The 15,077-nt window shown below is 39.8% G+C and overlaps 1 protein-coding gene across 12 annotated transcripts in view; it reads right to left on the bottom strand.

The window, feature by feature from the left end:
* tmem131l (transmembrane 131 like) overlaps positions 1-14,403 on the bottom strand; it is a 101,386-nt gene extending 86,983 nt beyond the window's left edge. For 7 of the 12 annotated variants that reach the window (XM_021619105.3, XM_021619108.3, XM_021619107.3 and 4 more), the window contains exons 1-2: positions 14,044-14,394; positions 13,064-13,134 (exon numbers count right to left, since the gene is read on the bottom strand). In XM_021619105.3, the coding sequence (XP_021474780.3) occupies positions 13,064-13,134; positions 14,044-14,167 (195 nt within the window). In that variant the 5' untranslated portion in view covers positions 14,168-14,394. Of the gene's footprint in view, positions 1-13,063; positions 13,135-14,043 lie in introns of all 12 variants that reach the window. The other 5 variants (XM_090187168.1, XM_090187171.1, XM_090187170.1 and 2 more) reach the window with 2 other exon arrangements.
* Positions 14,404-15,077: the final 674 nt, after the last annotated feature.

The raw sequence follows: 15,077 nt of genomic DNA, 5'->3' as shown, positions 1-15,077 counted from the left end.
GGAATTTGTCTATACAGTGAGCCTGAAATAGGATACTTGTCCTGTCCCTTTGTTCACTGGAGAGAATCACTTAGGGAGAATCACTCGAGGACAGGGGAGCATGAACATCTACCATCTACCTCCCCACATGATTCGTCCTTTTTGAATATGAATAAAAACCTATTTTTCCTCCCACTGATTTGCTTTGGGGTCTGTGTTACTTAAGAGTAACAACTGCTAACATTTGGTGCCGTGACCCGGATGAATTGTCTGAACAACAAGAAACTCAACTGTGTTGATCCAGAAGAAAGAGAGAAGGCTGAGCGCAACCCACTTTAAGAGGTGACTCCCAATCTCCCGATTGATGCATAGTGCTGGCTGAGTCTAGACCAATACCATTTTAAAAATAACCAAATCAGGTTCAAATTAGTGCATGCAATGAGTGATACGTATCTGTGATGTATAAGGTTCAAGTCCTTTGTCTTTGTTCTCTATTACAGGGGTTCAAGTCCTCTATTAATTGGTTAGTCCTTTCTTTTTGTGAAACCTTGTTGCATAGGAGTTGCTAGTAGAGTAGCAATTTGTACACGTGGTTAATGTAAGCCTTCAACAAGCTTTTTTAAGTGAACATAAGTTTTATGGGTAGCCAGGCCCTACAGAGACAACGTGTTCTAGAAGAGGTTTGAGTCCTCAAAAGGGGTTACACACACATTCTTTGGGATTAAATTAATATATAAAACAGAGATATATGATCCAACTGTTGAAGTTAATATAATGCCATTGTTGAGAAAAGTGAGAAAGTGAGAAAACCACTTAACAGCTCCTCCGGATGTGAGAATGAAAAATACTTTAAATTCACCGTCTAGTGATATGAAGAACCATTTCAAAGTAGAGAAGTGTAGACGAGAGAATAAAGAAATATTCCGTCATTGTTGACAAAGATGGAATCTATCTGAAATACAAAAAGCTTGAGGAAAAATACAGATGTCTAACTTGTTGACAAAGACAAGACGGTCTTTAACTTTTATAGCCAAAGTAGGTTAATGGGATGAGAAATTATTTCTGGCGAATCATGACAGGATATTGCAGAGCGATAAGGATAGTTTGAAAGCTCTTGGTGAACATTTCAATACCTTGAAAGAAGAAATTCAACAATTACAGGCAAGGGTCGTAAAAAAAATAGACTTGACCCCCCCCACAAGTGGACCCTTTGTTCCCTCAATCTACCCTTAGGCTGAGTTCCGCAAGGATGATCGGGTTTCAAGCATCTGGTCAGCACTGCATGGCTTTGAGTCAACAAAATCTGACAGCAGTGACGAATGACGTCTTAGGCCAACCAGAACACAGGCTGTAAAAGGTAGTGAAGACAAACCTCCGGTGACAGTAATCACACATAAATCCGCATCCCCAAAACAGTAGGACAAATGTTCAAAAACTTTGATGCATCCACGAGACGTGGGTATCAAGAGTTGTGCAGGTTCCGAGTGAAACTAACAACATTATTTGTTCAGTGGAAGAGAAACCTGATGTCATTATTGCGGGTTTCTGATCACTGGCAACGAGAATGTTGGAAAATAAATCGTGTTCTTATGAAGAATGGCCAGGAGAAGCCAGGTCTAAGGGGAAACGGGACAATGATACAATGCTGATGCAGAAATTTAAGAAGCTCTGTCTGGCTCAGCAGCAAGTTTGCTGGATGCTGTGGAGGGAAACTAATAAATCCCCTCTTTACTTCCCATCTCAGCTGGTGAACATATGAAATCGGATGGAATATATGTGAACGGGATGGTTAACAACTCTGCAGTAGATAAGGGTGCTTGAGTCACTGTATTGCCCATATCTTAAGCAAAATATACATGTCCTCAGTACACGGGCAAGAAGGTGTGTGGAGGGGAGACATGAAACAAACCGAACCACCATATCAATATCTATTGATCCAATGAAGATTGGTGCAGGGGTGTGGATAAGTTAATTTGAACAACCAATGCTAGGCCTTGATGTTATTATGCAACTTGACTCTACACTGAACATTTCTGAAGGAACGATGACATGGCAAATTAGACAACTGCAGGGATCTACAGTTCCAAACCATCCTATTTGGACTACGAAGAAAAATGAGGGGCCAATCTCAGGTGCAAAAGCATAGTAACATGCTGACCAGAACGGACACGTCGCAAAATAAATGTAGAAATCCATGTTATTCAATTATTGCGACAACAAGCGTCTGCGATGCCAAGGGCTAAAATATAACTATTTTCCATTTCTGACGCAGATCGCGCTGAAAGTCCTGCCTCTCCCATCTCCTCATTGGTTTATAGAAGCAGGTACCTACCTACGTGCCATCTCCTCATTGGTTATACCCGCGTGGGTGATTGAAAGACAAACTATTTTGCCGGTCGTCGTGGTAGTACTATGAAAGTTTAGATTCCGATTATCATATAAGTTCAAAGATGAAAAAGACAAAGGAGGAGAGATGACTAGAAACAATTCGGTTGGCCGTTTTATGTGTGGATTAATTGTCGGAGTAGAGGACCTTGTGCATTTCAGGTAAAATAACAACTCAATGTTTATATCCGAGGACAAATTAGCTAGCAACAGCAAGCTAGCTAAATAGGACAAATTAGCTAGCAAGTGCAAGCTAACTAGCTAAATTGCCATACATGTTAAATGCTTTTCGACCTGTCCCCAAATTAATGTCATTGGTTCAGAGTTTGTTTTAATATTTTAACCTGCATGTTGTGATCGCGTTTGGTGTAGGGGGACAAAATACATTTATGCACGATGGCGCACGCGTGCAGCCGGTTTGGGATCCATGTAAGATGCTCAGAACCTGATAAGCTTCTGTGTTGTACACCGCAGTCATCATATTAGGGATATCTAAGTGAAATGTCCAACGGTTTCCTGAAAATCGGGACATGCTTACTTACGGAAATCTATGTCAAATATCACTCTTTTGAAACCAGGACAAGTTAATTTCACCTTTTTTGTTTCCTTCGTTACGGTTTCCTTCGTTACAGGTTATGAGAATCTACAGTCTGAAGCAATATCCCTTGATCCAAGGACTGTATTTGAAATGATACAAGATCACCGGCGAAGTGTTCATTAGAAAAGTCCTTATCAACCAGTGGAATGGAAGAAGAATTCCTCACTCCTGGCAGACTGTCAGAACATAATTTCTAATAGTTATCTATGTGGGACTGATACCAGTGTGGAATAGCTGGTCAATTTAAAGGACCTGGTGAATTGCCAATAGGATAATTGAAAAAAATATTTTTTTGTGAGTTTCCTCATCATTACACCTGTTAATACTAATAACTTTGCTTGAAATCTATTTCTTATTGTAACAGCAAGTACAATATGGACTTTGTGTTTTATAGAAATGCAAGGCGTTTGATGTGAATGATTTTATGCCTACTGCTAATGTTATTTATACTGTCTATTTTTTCATGTTTTCTAAAAATACCTTTTAAGTATATTTCTTTTCAAAATGGTCTAGGGGAGAGTAAGAATATTTCAAAGATAAATACACAACGCCGAGTACAAGAGTTCAATAGAGTACTAATGATCAATGGAAATACTGTTTTTTCCTGTAATAGGGGATTAATGAGCAACGTTAGAGACATAGGAGGAATGCATCTATAAAGTGAGCCTGAAACAGGATACTTGTTATTTGGCCATTGGCCCAGTTTTATTGCAAGGAATTCTAACCAGTCAACCAGGCTAGGTTATAAACTACACCCTGTCCCTTTGTTCACTGGAGAATCACAGGAGATAATCACCCAGGAGAGAATCACTGAGGACAGGGGAGCATGAACATCTACCTCCCCACATGATTCGTCCTTTTTGAATAAGAATAAACACATTTACCTCCACCTGATTTGCTTTAGGGAATGTGTTAATGAAAAGTAACAAGTGCTAACAGTTGTGAGGTGGCTTTGGGTCCCCAATTCTGTCATTTCCAACAAGGCTGCTCTCGGAAGGCCAACTGGGTGTGAGGGGTTTGACCTTTTGCTTTGGCATTTACTGTATCAATCTCCACAAAGTGGTAAAAAAAAGATTTTAAAAAAGAGAGTCTTATACCACTTCCTGGTCTTGTGGAGGACCTGGTAGTAGCCCATCAGAGCATCAGATAGGTCGGTACCCCCATACAGGAATTGTAGTCCTTCAGAGAAACTTGGACTTTTTTCCTCACCCATGCCCCATTGGCATTTTTCACCCTCATTGAGACACGGTCGTTATGGCCTTACGCTGTGTGGTGAGCATGGTTACTTTCCTGGTGTCCTTCCATTTAAAAAAAAAGCTGCTTGTTAGTCCTGATCCAACGTAATGTCCCCCTCTCCACTCTATTTGTCATGGCGTTTACCTTGGTCTTGGGGAAAACTATTCTGATAGGGCGAATGGTGCCACAAGCCCATCTTTTCTTTATCACGAGGTCTATAAGAAGTGGATGTAGAACCATCAGATGGGGTGATTGACATAGCAGCGTGGAAGCTTGCTGGGAAGGGGAAGCTTACTGGGGAAGGGGTGGCTCCCAAACATCATCCAAATTATTTGCATCCTTCACTCCGCGGTGAATGAAATAAAGAGATATTGTTGTGAGACAGAATTACAGTTGACTAAATTTACAAAATGACATTACTATAAAGTAAAAACACCAAGCCTAAACTTTACCTGGACAGTGACTCACATTAGGTGTGAAGCACACACACAATGCAAACAGTAACACCTTGGAGACAAAGGGAGAGGTGAGAACCACAAATAAACAATGGCCATGAGAGTTTAGTGGCCTCTCCAAAGTTACAAGAATGAAACTTAGAACAGCAAACTAATATGAAACATAGACAACTACTACTTTGGAATTACATAACATTGAAATGACTTGTTACATAGGCCTATGTAAACTACATCCAAATTACAAAAAGCTTATAAAAAAACAATATAGTAAATTAGATATGAAGTCAAGAAAATAATTGACTTACAGATCTTAAAATGTATCCAATCTCTCTAGAAAGCAAACTTTGTCGGCCCGAGTGGAATCCTCTTTGTCCGACTCCAGTATTTTATTCAAAGCTTCTATGGTCGGTATACTGTCTTTTTAGGTTCCTGTTCGATATGCTTAATTACACCCCCATGTAGCTATAGCTCAAACACAGACCAAATCGAAGCTTACCTGGTTGGTAAAAACGTTATCAATAACAGTAGGTCACAAGCAGACAAATAATATATCCTCATGATCTGTGGATGCCCGGCATTCGGTGTTTATCAACGTATTCCTTGTTTATTTTGATTATGCTTCACAACGCTAACCAGTATGCAGGTAGCAGCCATCTTGAAGTGAGGTCATGAGCTCGGCCTGGCCTTTTTAAATTGAAACTTTAACTAGTCAAGTCAATTAACCTTTTGCGTGTAGGGGGCAGTATTTGCACTTTTGGCTTAAAAACGTACCCATTTGAAACTGCCTATTTCTCAGCCCCAGAAAATAGAATAATAAATATAATTGTCAGATTAGGATAGAAAACACAAAAGTTTCCAAAACTGTAAAAATATTGTCTGAGTATAACAAAACTGATATTGCAGGAGAAAGCCTGAGAAATCCAATCAGGAAGTGCCTCTTATTTTGAAACCTCTCCGTTCCTATGCTCCATTTATCCTCCATTTAAAGGGATATCAACCAGATTCCTTTTTCTATGGCTTCCCTAAGGTGTCAACAGTCTTTAGACATAGTTTCAGGCTTTTATTTTGAAAAATGAGCATGAAGGATCACATTGCGTAAGTAGATAGGTGGGGGCTCTGAGTGAGTTTTGCGCAATTGAGTAAAGCCGGCATTGCTCCTCCCACTGTCATTGAAAAACCTACACACGGTTGATATATATTTTAAAAACAACCTGAAGATTGATTATAAAAAAACGTTTGACATGTTTGTGGACATTATGGATATTTGGAATATACGTCTGCGTTGTCGTGACCGTTGTCGTATTTTTTTGATTGCTTTTCTGATTTGTGACCTAGCTACTTAATGCTTAGTGTACATAATGTTATGCTTTGCTATCGATAAACTTACAAACGCTTCGATTGCTTTCGCTGTAAAGCATAATTTCAAAATCTGAGACGACAGGTCGATTAACAAAAGGCTAAGCTGTGTTTTCCTATATTGCACTTGTGATTTCATGAATATTAATATTTTTTTAGTAATATTATTTGACTGTTGAGCTATGCTATTCAGCGGTTGCTGATGACAATTACCCCGCTACCGGGATGGGTAGCGTCAAGAAGTTAAGAACAAATTCTTACTTACAATGACGGCCTACCAGGAAACAATGGTTTAACTGCCATGTTCGGGGGCAAAACGACAGATTTGTACCTTGTCAGCTCAGGGATTCAATCCAGTAACCTTTCTGTTACTGGCCCAACACTAACCACTAAGCTACCTGCCACCTTATATATTTGTATGCCCATATATAGTAGTAAGTCACACCGATCAATAGCCAAGATACTCGGCATTCCGCAGAAACCCTGCAGATAGGGGCTACCGTTCACACAGACTGAATTGAAAAATAGTCTCCCCAAATATGGGGACTCCACATTTAAGAGGTTAAACAAATGCAAATCCAGCTACTGTTATTCTGGTTGCACTGTTTGACGTGACTAAGTTAGCCACAGTTGGCTAGCTAGCAAGCAAGGAATAACAACGTTGCCAGCCAGTATGGCAATGAAACATTTAGAACGAACGACTGGATCGAGTCCATAGATGGAGAACAAAAGACGGAATGACTGGTTCGCGTCTCTGCAAACCGAACCAACGACTAGCCTGCTTGTGTAGCATCCTTAGATGTGTGTCGGGACTATATCTTGTCGAAGTAGTATTAATAAATACATCAAAATAAAATGTTAATTTGAATATGTGGTAACCCGTTGTATAAAAGTGATAAATACCCGAGAAGCCGGTGTTGAGGATATACGGCCCATTCAGAAAGTATTCAGACCCCTTGACTTTATCCACAGTTACGTTACAGACTTATTCTAAAATGGATTAAATATATTTTTTCCCCCTCAATCTACACACAATACCCCATCCATAATGACAAAGTGAAAACAGGTTTTTAGAAATGTATTACAGATAAAAACAGAAATATCCTATTTAAATAAGTATTCAGACCCTTTGCTATGAGACTCGAAATTGTAGCTCAGATGCTTCCTGTTTCCATTTATCATCCTTGAGATGTTTCTACAACTTGATTAGTCCACCTGTGGTAAATTCAATTGATAAGACATGATTTGGAAAGGCACACACGTCTATATAAAAAGGTCCCAAAGTTGACAGTGCATGTCAGAGCAAAAACCAATCAATGAAGTCGAAGGAATTGTCTGTAGAGCTCCGAGACAGGATAGTGTCGAGGCACAGATCTGGGGAAGATTACCAAAATATGTCTGCAGCATTGAAGGTGCCCAAGAACACAGTGGCTTGGTGCTGGGCGATATGGCCAAAATATTATATCACAGAATTTTAAAATTGGACGGTAATGGCGGTATTTTTTTATATTTTTTATAATAAAAAGTTACACATTTGCTTTATGAGTAGTGAGTGATCCTAGGGTGCAACACATAGATTAAGTGATTGCAATAAGTCTCTCCATTCTGATTGAACAGTATAAAACAATTAAACTTCAACCAAAATAAATGTCAGCACTTTTATAATTTCTGCATTTCCTGCACTCAATTGCAGTGTTGGAAAAAGTACCCAATTGTCATACTTGAGTAAAAGTAAAAGATAAGTTAATAGAAAATTACTCCGATAAAAGGGAGTCACCCAGTAAAATACTACATGAGTAAAAGTATTTTGTTTTAAATATACTTAAGTATCAAAAGTAAAAGTATAAATAATTTCAAATTCCTTATATTAAGAAAATAAAAAGATGGTGCCATTTGGTTATTTTATTTACAGATAGCCAGGGGCACACTTCCAACACTCAGACATAATTTACAAAGCATGTGTGTTTAGTGAGTCCTCCAGATCAGAGGCAGTAGATGACCTGGGATGTTCTCTTGACAAATGCGTGAATTGGACCCTTTTCCTGTCCTGCTAAGCACTCAAAAGTACCTTTAGGTGTAGGGAAAAATTGAGTAAAAAGTACAGAAATGTAGTGAAGTAAAAGTTGTAAAAAAAAAAAAACTGTAAAGTACAGAAACCCCCCCCCCCCAAAAAAAAAAAAAAAAAAAAAAAAAAAAAAAAACTTACATGGTACTTAAAAGTATTTTTAAACCACTGCTCAATTGAGAATTTCCACACTGCCACATAGGGCTTTACGATATGGGCAAATAATATAGGACCTATTTTTAACCAAATGTTGCAAATGCGATTTGACTTCCGTATCAGAGCAACATTTTTGGAATCATGGACATCGAATGCCTATTCTAAATCTATAAGAATATAATAGTGGGCACTTTGAATACAGCGTTTGAGATGACCACAAATTAAAATGCCAGGGAGTAGGGATGCACGATATATCGGTGAAAATATCAGAATCAGCCGATATTAGCTAAAAATGCCAACATCGGTATCAGCCGATGTGAAAAAACGATGTCAAAGCTCTCCCATCCTAAACTTATCCCGCAGGTTTGTTGTTCGGATTTACCGATCCTCCGCAGGTGTTGCTACACGTGATCTGCCACTGCGAGGACGATCAGCTGTCCGTCCTGTCTCCCTGTAGCACCGTCTTGGGCGTCTCACAGTACGGACATTGCAATTTACTGCCATGGCCACATCTGCAGTTCTCATGTCTCTTTGCAGCATGCCTAAGGCACATTCACACAGATGAACAGGGACCCTGGGCATCTTTCTTTTGGTGTTTTTCCAGAGTCAGTAGAAAGGCCTCTTTAGTGTCCTAAGTTTTCATAACTGTGACCTTAATTGCCTACCGCCTACCATAAGCTGTTAGTGTCTTAAAGACCGTTCCAGGTGCATGTTCATTCATTGTTTATGGTTCATTGAACAAGCATGGGGAACAGTGTTTAAACCCTTTACAATGAAGATCTGTGAAGTTATTTAGATTGTGGTTATTTTTATTTTTTTGTTGTTGTTGAGTTTAGAATGCTAGTGGATTTATATTAAGAAGCAAAGTGAAAACAGCATTGTTGTCATCAACATTGTTGCATGTGCTGCATTGACCATGCAGACTGAACGCAAGTGTCTCGTGGTTGAGGAACATCAAATGCGCTCCTTGAGAGACAGGGGGCATGGCTAGGTCTGTGTTGAAAGTGGCATGGAGAGAAAGAGCAGCAAGAGATGATTCAAGTAGCGAAGTAAACCATCAAAATTGACATTACACATGGCGTATCACATTTAACAAACCAAACATTCAAATACCAGTATTGAAGTAAAAACCAAAACCGGTCCCTGCATCAATACCAGTATATCATAAAATATGGTATACCGCCCAACCCTACAGTGGCCTCCATTATTCTTAAAATGGAAGAAATTTGGAACCACCAAGACTTTCCATAGAGCTGGCCGCCCAGCCAAACTGAGCAATCAGCGGAGAAGGGCCTTGGCCAGGGAGGTGACCAAGAACCTGATGGTAACTGACGGAGATCCTCTGTAGAGATGGGAGAATCTTCCAGAAGGACAACCATCTCTGCAGCACTCCACCAATCAGGCCTTTATTGTAGAATGGCCACACGGAAGCCACTCCTCAGTAAAAAGCACATGACAGCCCACTTGGAGTTTGCCAAAAGGCACCTAAAGGACTCAGACCATGAGAAACAAGATTCTCTGGTCTGATGAAACAAAGATTGGCATTCAGGCCAAATAGTTCAATCGTCACGTCTGGAGGAAACCTGAAACCATCCCCATTGTGAAGCATGGCAGTGGGAGCATCATGCTGTGGGGATGTTTTTCAGTGGCAGGGACTAGTCAGGATTGAGGGAAGACGAATGGAGCAAAGTACAGTGAGATCCTTGATGAAAACCTGCTCCAGAGTGCTCAGGACCTCAGACTGGGGTGAAGCTTCACCTTCCAACAGGACAACGACCCTAAGCACACAACCAAGACAATGCAGGAGTGGCTTCAGGTCAAGTCTCTGAATGTCCTTGAGTGGCCCAGCCAGAGCCCGGACTTGAACCTGATCAAACATCTCTGGAGACCTGAAAATAGCTGTGCAGCGACACTCCCCATCCAACCTGAAAGAGCTTGAGAGGATCTGCAGAGAGGAATGGGAGAAACTCCCCAAATACAGGTGTGTCAAGCTTGTAACATCATACCCAACAAGACTTGAGGCTGTAATCGCTGTCAAACGGTACTTCAACAAAGTATTGAGTAATAGGACTGAATACGTAAGTAAATGTGATCATTGTTTTATTCTTAATAAATGTGCAAACATTTCTAAAAACCTCTTTTTACTTTGTCATTTTGGGTTATTGTGTGTAGATTGATGGAGAAAGTGTTTTATTTAATCCATTTGAGAATAAGGCTGTAATGTAACAAAATGTGGAAAAAGTCAAGGGGTCTGAATACTTTCCGAATGCACTGTATTGGCACGGTTTGCTTGCACTCGAACTCATCTCGGGCCTAACACCCGTGTCAATTTATCCTTCAAACACCGGCTTATTAGGGATTATCACTTAAGGCAGTTATATAAAATTAATGTTGCTGGACTCCCTTGGCAGCAGTAAATCAAATAAGTAAATGAGGATCCTTAATAAATACCCTCTGTGACTTTTAAGAAGATTTTAACCCACAACATTTCGTCAAGTTTTTACTATAATTTTAAAGCCCTAGTTATTTTGTTGCTTTGACTAATTAACTTTGAAGATTCAATTCATTTGATTACTGTTTTCATTTATGTTAGTCCCTCATTTAAGGTCAACCCTTTTTAAGAGATGAACTCGTTTCAATATGGTGAAACTATTCCTTTTAAAATATTTTTTCTCTCGAAAGAAACATTGAACATCTAATAGTCAAATCAAAGTGTAAAAAGCAGTTGTGCCGTTTCTACTCTTTTTGGCCATTTTCTGGTGTTTTGTGGTGGAAAACTGAGCGTGTCGAGCATAACACGTCAACACTGATACCCACAGATAGAGGCGCTAGCATTGTTAACAATTTACATTTTTTTTGTGAAGCTTGCATTCAATTGCCACTCCCTGTTGCACACAACACGCTTCCATTGCCCCTGTCACAAGGAGATTTATGGTTGATTTAAAATGAAATCGTCAACCCTGTTACAGTCAACCATGTTACTTTATTTGGCACATAATAGGCACTTACTATAGTAATTTATTTAACCTCTTGAGATGGAAAAATGTGTTAAATGAAGCTCTTTATGACAGAATGTTAAAAATTATGTGAAATCTGTTTTTTTATGGAGCAAGTTACTCAAAAAGGTGGAATGACTGATCTTTATATATTTTTTTTAATATATATATTTTTTAAAGTTTAAATATTTGTTTTACTATTCCATTGTAAATTGTCACAACCAAGATCAACCAGTTATGGTTTACAGAGGGAGTGGTTTGTTGTGGCACGGTTAAAACAAACCGTGATATCTTTGCACCGCATCACCTCAGTGAGCTGCTAACATCTTCCACCCAACAACAACCTTAAACAAGGACTATATTCATTAGGCTCCAAACGAAGAAAACAATGAAACAGGGAAGGACAACCTGGACTTGTCCAATAAGAAACATTTAGCTAAACTGTGAACCTACTAAACACAGCCAAGTGCAAACAGATTACGTAATTACTACATTTCACAAATCATAGTGCTGAGACACAGCTACTCCATTCACAGCACAGCCCTGCCTACCTGAGCCTGACAAATACTGAGGAATGTAAACAATTTCAGCATTCTGTCATTAACTTTAACTTGCTATCAACAGGTCCAAATAATTTGCAAATGCTGACAGGATTACCTTGGTTCCTCATTGCACTGAGCAAATGTACGCCTAACTAAGTTGCGATGCACAGTACACACCCTTTTTTGGTGGGAATACGAACCAAAACAACTGGTCTAACTTAGGTGACATTATATGTCAGGGTAAGCTTCTGAAATGTACCGGTACACCATTTCTATGTGAAAATGGAACTAGGCAAATTCTACTTCCCATCAAATAGACAATTGAAAGCATAATGTTTTAGTTCTGTGTCGACTGTCAAAACGTCTACACAACCTAAATGACCAGGTATTTGAAAACATTTCAAATGTTTTATCCTAGGTTCAATTAAAATAAGCGTCTTATCTGCAGGTAACATGACAGTCCGTCATAGCTTCACTGACAATCAGTAAAACAAAATATGTAGGGTGTTTCTGGATTACATAAAAAGTCAAACATAACAGCTGCAGCATAAAATGCAGACAGGGCCAAAATGCAAAACACACTGCAGCACTGACAATGCATTACTTGAAATTCGGGAAGTTTGTGAGGTGTCATCGTGAAAAAAAAGCTTTTGCATCATAGTGCCAGTAACACAGGTGAATTAAATCATATTTACATCTATTTAGCCAACTTCATTGATTTGACTAGCTAGGCTATTTTCTGTAGCATAGTAATGTTAGACGTTACTGTGAAATGTTCACCTCTTGTATTCTCTTGTATTCTGCACATGTGACAAATAAAATGTGTAAGATATGTATGAGATGGAGATAATTAAGACAGGGCTTTGCTATGCTGTTCATGGACACACTATTAATGCACACTTCCGACAAGTAACAGGGCAGGCCACATGGCACCCTCTATTCCTCTAGCAGGTGGCCTTGGCAAATTCTTCCCCGCCTCCATTTGGACTCCTCGCTTCAAACATAAATCCTCACGTTTAGAACAGGAACACGTTTAGCTGACTTGGAAAAATAGAACCATATTTAACAGTAGGACAAATTAGAGAACACACAGAAGTGATAGAATGTAGCAGTACCTAACTAATCTCCTTGATGTCACTGCGCTCCAAGACACGTGCAAACATAAACAATGGGGTGATATACCCATGCACGTGAGAGGTGGTATGCTTTGTTAAAGAAATATAAATGCTTGCCTATCTTTATCTCATCTGCAATCAAGGTTTATACCAGCTCAATAAATTGTGTATTGCATTTACCTGAGTTGGGACTACTGGGTCAGCATCCTCAGCTTGCCAGACCTCGACCACGCTGGACATTTGACTCAGGGCTTGGTGGGAGGAAGAGAGGGGGACGAGGTGTAAATGTGAAAGCTTGAGCAGAAAACACTCGCTGTCAAGCACATTAGATAGCGGGCAAAGAAATAATGTCTAGATAAAATGCTTTACCCCCCCAAAAAATTATAACGGGGGACAGCGCAAACGGCTGTTTGTCAACGTTTAGCAAACACTTGTGCAAATGCATGACTGACAAAGGCGTGTATTCAACTGCCCATGATCCCACTCTCCGAGGGTTGCTCGGGGAGAGTTGGGATATCACATTTTTCAATTCACACATGCAGTATTAATACACACTTGTACATGTGTTAAATAGGCCAGTAAGCACCCACCAAAATATGATCATCAACGTTGCTTTTAGGTTAGCTAGCTTTGGCTTTGCTAGCGTGTAAACACATAGCTTTAACATTTATAAAAGCCGAGCTATACATTTATAACATAACCAATAAATACACTGAAACATTTAAAAACACCCAACCAAAGTGAAAACAATGGCATCTGGCAAGCTAACTATCATTAAACGAAGTTCCCTTGTAGCTAAATTCGCTAGCTACTGTAACGCGACACTTCACTGAAATAACGTTATGGCTTGCATGAACCAACACAGGAAACTGTCCACTGATTTAAACAAAATAATACTTAATAAAATAGTCTTAACACTTATAAGTGAACGACGTTCGCAACATTTCTGCAGACATTAACACATTCGAAATTATCACGCAAATTATGCCGAATTGGAATCCACAATACGATGGTTGCAGTAGCCCTCCCGTTTTCGCATAGCGACTTGTCCTCACTGTCAACTCGGTAACGTTCGCTCTAACGTTACTGGCAGTTCTCGCCGACATTTTCGCAATGGGTGGTTAACGTTAATTATTGAAGAAAAATGTACTTCACCAGACCTTGCAATTGAGCCCCTCCATGCTGTACGCAGGGCAAAAGTAGCGGTAGAATTCCGAGTATAATATTAATCCACGTTTTTCTGTGACAGCGGCTGCCTTGTTGGAACTCCCGTACCACCGCCATGCTGCCCTGTTCAGCTAGCAGCCTGCCTTGTGCTACGCTTGGCTTTCTCTTTCTCTTGCTTTCGCTCCCCGTCTAGCAAACCCTCCCACCCTGTTCTGTTCCTCGCCCTCTTTCTCGTTGTGTGTGTGTGGAGAGTATGCGCCGACCACAGCCAAGGCGTTGCATTCATCTGCCTGCCTGCGTTGGCTGATTTTGGCACAATGAGGTGGACTTGAACGTGAAGAACTAAACGCACCAAATGATTCAACTCATGGGAATATCGCGTGGCCAGTCCAATACGCAGATAAATCGTGCAGAAAACAAAGTTTATGCGAAACATTCTATTTCGTTTTTTTCCCGCGCGGGCAAACAACTGTCAAGCGGTCAACCAAAGCAAATCTAGGTTATGATGATGCGCTTGTGGACCCATTGTTTTAAAAACCCCCATACTACTGAGGTTGAAAAACGTTGTGCCAATCAATAGATCACTCCAAAGGTTAAGAGAGATTCCATCATGTGGTTCCCATATAGAATAATCAAACTGCAATATTCATAGTACTAAAAGTCCCTCCAACATCCACACCAATGAAGTCCTGCAAACTCAAATTATGCCATGAGAACCCTGTCACATAAAGCACATTTCTTGCACTTCATCTAATACTAGTTTTATAACTGAAGAGTTATAAAGGACATTGGTATTCAAGTTCAACATTGAAACAGGCCATATGCTGTAGGCCAGTGTTAGGTTAGCAACAATGGCTGGTAGACAATTAGTGGAATACATAAAAGTCACAAGCCTATATGTAAATTAAGTACATTTTGGACACTACTGCTCAAGGGTGAACAACATTTTTTGGGGGTGCAGACTTCAGGTCAACCTTAATGAATCAGAATGGACAGGCTAAGCAGGTTCACACACAAATATCACACA

The sequence above is a fragment of the Oncorhynchus mykiss genome, chromosome 10 (genome assembly GCF_057628025.1).
Source record: "Oncorhynchus mykiss isolate SJ-2025 chromosome 10, ASM5762802v1, whole genome shotgun sequence".
NCBI lineage: Eukaryota > Metazoa > Chordata > Actinopteri > Salmoniformes > Salmonidae > Oncorhynchus > Oncorhynchus mykiss.
Note: the sequence above shows the minus strand (reverse complement) of the source record. Positions and strands in the feature narration are given on the sequence as shown.